This window comes from Solea solea, chromosome 15 (assembly GCF_958295425.1).
Source record: "Solea solea chromosome 15, fSolSol10.1, whole genome shotgun sequence".
In the NCBI taxonomy this organism is placed as follows: Eukaryota; Metazoa; Chordata; class Actinopteri; order Pleuronectiformes; family Soleidae; genus Solea; species Solea solea.
In genome coordinates, this window is record NC_081148.1 from 14,179,195 (window position 1) to 14,186,129 (window position 6,935).

Genomic DNA, 6,935 nt, shown 5'->3' on the forward strand with positions numbered 1-6,935 from the left:
TTTGGTAAACAGTGAATCACTTAAGCCCGGAGATGCTGGATAAATTGAAAGCAGAGTGTCAGCGTCACCTCAAGCGCTTTACTCTCAGCTTCTCCACTCGGCGGTGTTTCTGAACGCCCCTCTGCAGAATGGCAGCTTGTTTATCGCGTCTCCTGTCTTTCAGGACAGAGAGGGAGTAAAGGAGGATGCAAAGGAGCCATTGATTGAAACATGAAGACATTCAGTTAGACAAGTCATTTATTGCCTCTCAGACTGTGCCTCGTGTGTGCAATGCAGAAAAAGTAATGTTATCTGTCATGCTGGCTGTCACACTGATCAAGTCTTTTGAAAGTTAAATTGCTTACAACCGTAAGGAGGATTTAGGAGCATCTGGATTAGAGTTGGACTGAGGTGAAGGTTTGACTGGGATGGAGTTACTAGTGAGCAAGGACAAACTACAGTGTGTACAAATAAAAGTTCAAATAAATCCTCTGCCTTCCCCCTCTAAGCGTCTCTATTCTCCCAAACCCTTTTGTCTGATGCAAACTGATGGACCGCTCAGATTGGTCCTTAAAGTCAGGCCAGGCCCAGACATTGATCCGAGTGCCTGCCTGTCTCTGCAGATGAGTTTTGGTTCTCTGACGGCTCCTTGGCGGACAGGTCCAAGTTCAGCGACCCAGGCCTCATGCCTCTCCCAGACACTGCCTCAGACCTGGACTGGTCCCACCTGGTTGATGCAGCACGAGCCTTTGAAGGTAACCAGCCTGGCTGAAGCTGCGGGCACCTTGTTCAACCCTCCCCCCCCCTCCTCCTCCGCCTAACTGTCCTGGCTGCTTAGCATATGTGCATCCGTGTGTGTGTGTGTGCAATCTTCAAGGGCTCTCTGGCTTGCATGTGAAGTTTGTGTGCGCTGTGTGTTTCTTCTAGTGTCTCTTAAGTGCTGTAGCAGGTGACCTTTGGGAATCCATCTGCTTTTTGCTCCTCTGCTCTAAGCTCCATTGTGATTCCCATCAAGCGCTGTACCTTGGAAAATGTAGCCATCATTTCTCAGCACAGACATGGAGCCAATATTCACACCATAAAGCCAGCAAGTCACCACTTGCGGAGAGATTTTTTTTAGAGCCGTGTCTTGTACCGTTAAACTCTTGGGTTAAGAGTCTGAGGGGGATTTCAGGTCCCGTCTAAGCCCTTTTATCCATTAAATCGGAATATTCATTAGAGATGGAATTTTCTCTCTTTATATAATACAGAATATAGACAGTCCATCTGTCCCAAAGCATCAGATCCTCTTCTTATAATTTTTTAAAATGTACCGTTTTTACTTGTATAATACCTGAATGGCTTATTTAGAGTATTTGTATTTGGTGGAAACTGACTCTGGGACGAGTGATGACGGATGTTATTTCAAGTCTCTATCTTTGAAACCTTTTACCACTTCATGATCAGCGTCATTACATTTATTTATTTATTTATTTTAAAGGCAAAGTCCTTTTTGGACCACTCTCATGCTCATGTATCCTCCATCTATCACGAAATCTATGATCACATGCCTCAGGTTTCTTTCCTCTTGAACTCCACCTGACACCAGGGCCAGTGAGCAGGCACCGTAGCATGTGACCAGTCATTTGTGATAATTAAGGAATCCTGCAGTTCCCTCTTTGATGCATTGCTTGCTGCATTGCCTGCAGCGTGTCATTTAACAGGAGTGGAGTCAGTGAAGATGATGCAGACTCTGACTGGCAGCAGGAAGGCAGTTGTCACGTCAGGCGCAGTAAAGCGCTGTGTACACTGGAGGCTTGTTGCCGAGCAGAAAGTGGCTCCAGGCTGCCATTGTGCAATATATGTTTAACCATCTCTGTTTACAGGCAGGAGGGAAAGAGGTTGGCAGAGATGCAAAGCATTCGTTGTATTCACCACCTTGGTCGTGTCTGTCCTTAGAGACGGTTCACATTCACGATGGAGGAAGACAGTTTGGATTGGCTCGCAGCATCCAGAAGAAAATCAAACACTGTGCTCGCCTCACTTGTGAAAGTAGAATCAAATGGAATTAAAATGGGCTCAGCAACTAAAGGCTTTTCATGCAATAACTTCAAGCTCTTTTTGTAAACAACAGGATTTTTTTTTTTTAATTATCCTCCCAAGTAAATGCAACACAGCATGTTCACTCACATGAGTTGTCACCGTCTCTCCGGAGTGTAATCTTTTTGTGCCCGAATTTTTTTATTATTTTTTTTAGCCTTTTGTCCACAAAATCAAAATCTGTGGAAAACACTGGGTCACGCAAATATGACGGAGCTGCCGCCCTGTGCTCATCACTGCTTTCCTCAAAGTCTTTAATCTTTCTGATGCAGCCATCAAATACGATGAAAATGTTCATTCATATGTAAATGAAAGCTTGGCCTCCCGTCCGTGCCTCATCTGAGCAAACAACTCTGGGCTGCATCCGCTTTTGTCTTGGAGTGGATTAGCTTTCATTTGGGGCTAAATTAATGGGAGGGTTTCCTTAATCTTTTCTATTAATATGCAGATCCTCCTATCTTTAGTCTCAGACCAAGGGTTTGAAAGAGAGTGGATTCTAAAGAAAAGAGCATTACGCCTCTAAACTGAGCAGTCCTGAAGCATAACATGCCAAGTTTGAGTTTTCCATGGGGCTCTGTGCAAGCTTAAGGGCCTGATATGGTAAAACAAGCATGACTGGTGCCTTACAGCTCTTTGGGATTCGGCCCATTAAGAGCCAAACAGCTGTCAAAGGAAACTCAGAGGGATGAGGGCACCAGAGCAACACCCAAAGGGACTTACTTTATCTATGAAAGTCAAAAAAAAATGCTGTTTGCCAGCTTGTTCCTTATTGTCTGGGTAGTTCAGCACGAGAGGACTGCCTTAGGTTGTTCTTCAATTCATTCATGCAAATCATGGATGAATCAGCCCGTTCTGTCAGGAATGCTTGCCTGCGTATGTGTCATTCTGCTCTATTTTAGTTGCATGTCACCAGGAAATAGATTTCTAAACCAGTTTCCGGGTTTTTCATGTGAAGGGGAGAATTACAACGTGTCGTGTCAACCCGTTCTGTCTTCAGATCAGCGCGTGGCGTCTTTCTGTACCATGACGGACATGCAGCGCGCCGAGGCTTTGCAGATCTCCAGAGAGCTGACCAGACGAGTGGTGGAAGCGGAGGGAGCAGCACTGGGAGCAGAGTAGGCTTTACAGACAAACACAAACACACAAGCACCAATGCTTCACTATCAAGTGAATAATTGACTCTTCAACCTCCCCGCGCCCAAATAGTGATTGTCAAATCATAGCTTAGCAACCGCACCTCAACAACAAGCCTGTCAAGTAGATTTCTCCACACGACGAAGCAGTGTGCACGGATCTGCTCCTGTATCTCTGGAGCTGTGGTGGTGGTGGTGGTGTGTTATCATCTTAACAAAACTAAAAGGCACAAAGGTGCAGGGTGTGGATCAACCTGTCTAGACGACTTCATACAAACAACAACCTGCGCCGATACTTGAGTCATAACACTGAGTGTTTGTTTAAGAGAGTTTTAATCTAACATCAGCCGCTCCGTCTCTCTTTATGTGATTTGGAAAATGTCCAGAGACGTCAGCCAAACCTGTTTTGGACGGTGTAGCATTTGGCACACACTGTTTACATCTGACAATCGAGCACTTCTCTATGATGAAAATGACTGTTGTCCATTGGCTCGGAACGAGGGACTTATTATGATAACCTTTGTCTCACACCAGGAGCCACTTAGTTTAGTATTAGTACACATTTCTTTGGTGAATCTGCTTCTAAGATCTTTGCAAAGTGATTTATAGCTGTAGAAGTAGATCTTGGCAGATGGACCAGCAGCTAAATGAATTATATTGTATTTATTTACTCAGAATAGAAAATAAAAGGTACAATATAAGACTCCACGAGACTCCACAATAACACTTTTGGTGTGTGTCCGACACCGATATCACAAACTCGATACCAATATAAGTCTGATACAGTCATTGTAGACCATTTATGAACTATGAAGCTGTTAGCAACACATTTGTGCCGAGTCATTTCAAAGACATCATTCTCCAACTGTGGAACAAATATTTGTTCTCCCAAAAAGAAGAAAGAAACAACCCAAAACATGACTTTTTATTTACATTTTTACGATACTGACTGATACTGATTCCCATCCCTATGCATGAGAACATGAAATTGAATTTCTTTAAAGCTGAAAAAGTGGCATTCTCCAGGAAACGTGTTACAGAAAATAGTTAGTGTTCTCCACCAATACAAAACATAATAAAACTAACACAAATAAAGTTAAACCGTGCTCAGCATTCTGTTACAGAAACGAGTCAGACTCAGTCACTCACCAGAAACCCAGTCATCTGTAATGTCATGCACACACAATAAATACAGGTTTATTGTTAATGGTAGATTATGATCTTAACATTTATCACAATTAAGGACATCAGCACAGCATTTTATAGGTTAAACAGACCATAAAACCTGTTTAAAAGAGAGATACAATTATCAGCTTCTGTTTTTTTTAACGTTATAAATATGAGTCCTAACAACAGCTCATGCTGTGCTCCCCAGCAGCAGAGCCCCATCCACGCTAACGGGCAAAGTCAACCAGTTGGAGGTGATTCTCCGGCAGCTGCAGAATGACCTGCTGAAGGTAAGTCCACGTCGATATGTGTCAAATAAATGTCTTGACGATGTCTTCATCGGGCACATCAGCGTACAGCACGTGACTGTGTCACACAGCTCGGAGAACGAGACACAGACTAATGTCTGCCCTGAGGTCTGCGTAATATAAACTCATCCACTTAATTCAATATCCTGTTTCCTTTCCTTATTGTGTCCCAGCCTGGCGTTTCTCCACCTCCGCTAATGTGAGAGGAAATGCACTTTTATAATGGCAGATAAAAGGCTGCTTTACCATGTTAATGCGCCGCTTTTTACGCGGCACTGATGAAAGACGGATGTTCTTGTAATAGCCGTGTCTTTTGTTGACCCCACCCCCCATTTATTTTTGTCCCTGCGTTGATTGTGTGTGTGTGTTGGTGTTTTCAGGAGAAGGAGGACAAGGCGATGTTGCAGGAGGAAGTGCAACACCTGAGACAGGACAATATGCGACTGCAGGAGGAGAGCCAGACGGCGTCGGCTCAGCTCAGGAAGTTCACAGAATGGTTTTTTCACAGCATTGATAAGAAGCCTTGAAAGAGAGAGAGAGAGAAAGAAAGATGGTCTTCACTCCAGCTGGGCTCCCACTCAACTCCGACTTAAGACTCCCAGATGATCCACAGGCAAGCAAACCTAAAAATCCCCCAAAAATATTACTAGTCCCCAGAGCAATTAAGACTTTCATAAAAAAAAGCTTAGGAGACAGTCATGCAGCCATGTATGGAGCGACTCTGATCTGGACCCTAGCTTTGTGATCCTCCTCCGTTGGCAGTACAGCGCTGTTTCTTACGTTAACGGTTTCTCCACACGGGCAAACAAGACTCGAGGGAAACATCGTCACATCCAGTGCTGGAAAGATGCTGAGAAAGGCGCCCCCTAGGGCCCGCCCCCCCCCCCCCCCCCCGCACGCACGCTTGCGTCCCTTGGATCTTCTTACAGTAGTGGAATGTAACGCTCATTTACTGTAGTCAACATATAATCTACCTACGTGTGTCACGTCAGTCTACTGTACTGTATGCTCAGCTGTACTGTCTCTTACTGCGCACAATGTCACACAGCTGTTTCTTTGCCGCCTGTCATGGACAAAGGAAAGTAGGGAGTGGGGTGTGGAGGGGAAGGGAGGGGAGGGGAGGGGAGGGGAGGAATGTATTGGACGTAATGAAGTGGTACTTACTGTCTGCTTGCACCAAGAGGAATCCACATGTGTCGGTCGTGAAGCGTACTGTGGGGGGGGGGGACTATGAATGTAGCTCAACTCGAGACCCTTTTCTTTCCTCTTCTCTGGATTCCCAAAGTCACAACATTTTTGAGGTTTTGATGTTTTTCGGGCCATTTATTTATTTTTTTTTTGCTTTTCAACTTATTCCACGTTTTCTTTTCCTCAGTGTCGTATCGTAGGGTCACATGGCAGTCATTCTGGTGTTTCCGAGGTGCTTTTTCCCCTACAAAACACGTTCTGTCAGTACTTTCACTGTCACGATGTCCTAGCAATAACAAAGTGGTAGTTATAAAACTGTGTTAAAGAAAAAAAAAAAAAGAAAAATAAGTAAGTTAGCACAAACGTTAAGAGTTCCTGTTGAGAAGCAGTTGTATTTGACATGTATTTATAAGACAGGAAGAGACTGTGCCTAAAACTCTTAGTTGTAAATGGATTGTTTCTCTTTGCTTTTAGTTGTTTTAAAACACAAGCCTTGTCTGTGGCTCACTGTTACAAAATCGTGTGTGCGTGCGTGTGTGTGTGCGTGTGTGTGTGTGTGCGTGCGTGTGTGTTGGGGGTTAGTTTCACAGCAAATTGTGTTCTTATGCAGTGGTTTCTAGAGCATTAGAGCGAGCGCCAGTGAACCACACTTACAATGCCAAATGTGTTAATTTCTGTACATATCTGCCACAGAAGTGTCTTGTATTTAACACTATTATTTAAGCTTATTTAACCTAAAGTTGTTTATTTTATTAAAGGTATTTGTTTTGAGTTTTTTTGGGGTTTTTTTTTTTTCTGCACTAAGGAGACATAAAGCTCTGTGTATGTTGTAAAGTGTGTAGCTTGCCAGGGCAAAAAAAATGATATATATTTAAATATATAAATGATGTTTTTGGAGATTCCAACATTTGGATGCTGCTAGAATACAGTTTGCTGGTTTGTATGCTTTTAAAAATGTATCCCTCCATAAACTGTCTCATCCCCGGTGGGACACTGGTTGCTTTTGTGTTGTTTTCGTTCTTTTTCTTTTCTAAATAAATGTAGTTGTAAAAAAAAAAAAAAAAGTAATGTTATTGTTTTT

The 6,935-nt window shown here is 43.4% G+C and overlaps 1 protein-coding gene across 6 annotated transcripts in view; it reads left to right on the plus strand.

Moving 5' to 3' along the window:
- The window catches only part of LOC131473684 (signal-induced proliferation-associated 1-like protein 2), an 80,704-nt gene extending 74,502 nt beyond the window's left edge, over positions 1 to 6,202 (plus strand). For 3 of the 6 annotated variants that reach the window (XM_058651122.1, XM_058651127.1, XM_058651123.1), the window contains 4 exons: positions 603 to 734; positions 3,056 to 3,173; positions 4,567 to 4,648; positions 5,047 to 6,202. In XM_058651122.1, coding sequence (XP_058507105.1) covers positions 603 to 734; positions 3,056 to 3,173; positions 4,567 to 4,648; positions 5,047 to 5,193 — 479 coding nt within the window. In that variant the 3' untranslated portion in view covers positions 5,194 to 6,202. The remainder of the gene's footprint in view (positions 1 to 602; positions 735 to 3,055; positions 3,174 to 4,566; positions 4,649 to 5,046) is intronic. The other 3 variants (XM_058651124.1, XM_058651125.1, XM_058651126.1) reach the window with 3 other exon arrangements.
- The last annotated feature ends 733 nt before the right edge of the window (positions 6,203 to 6,935 follow it).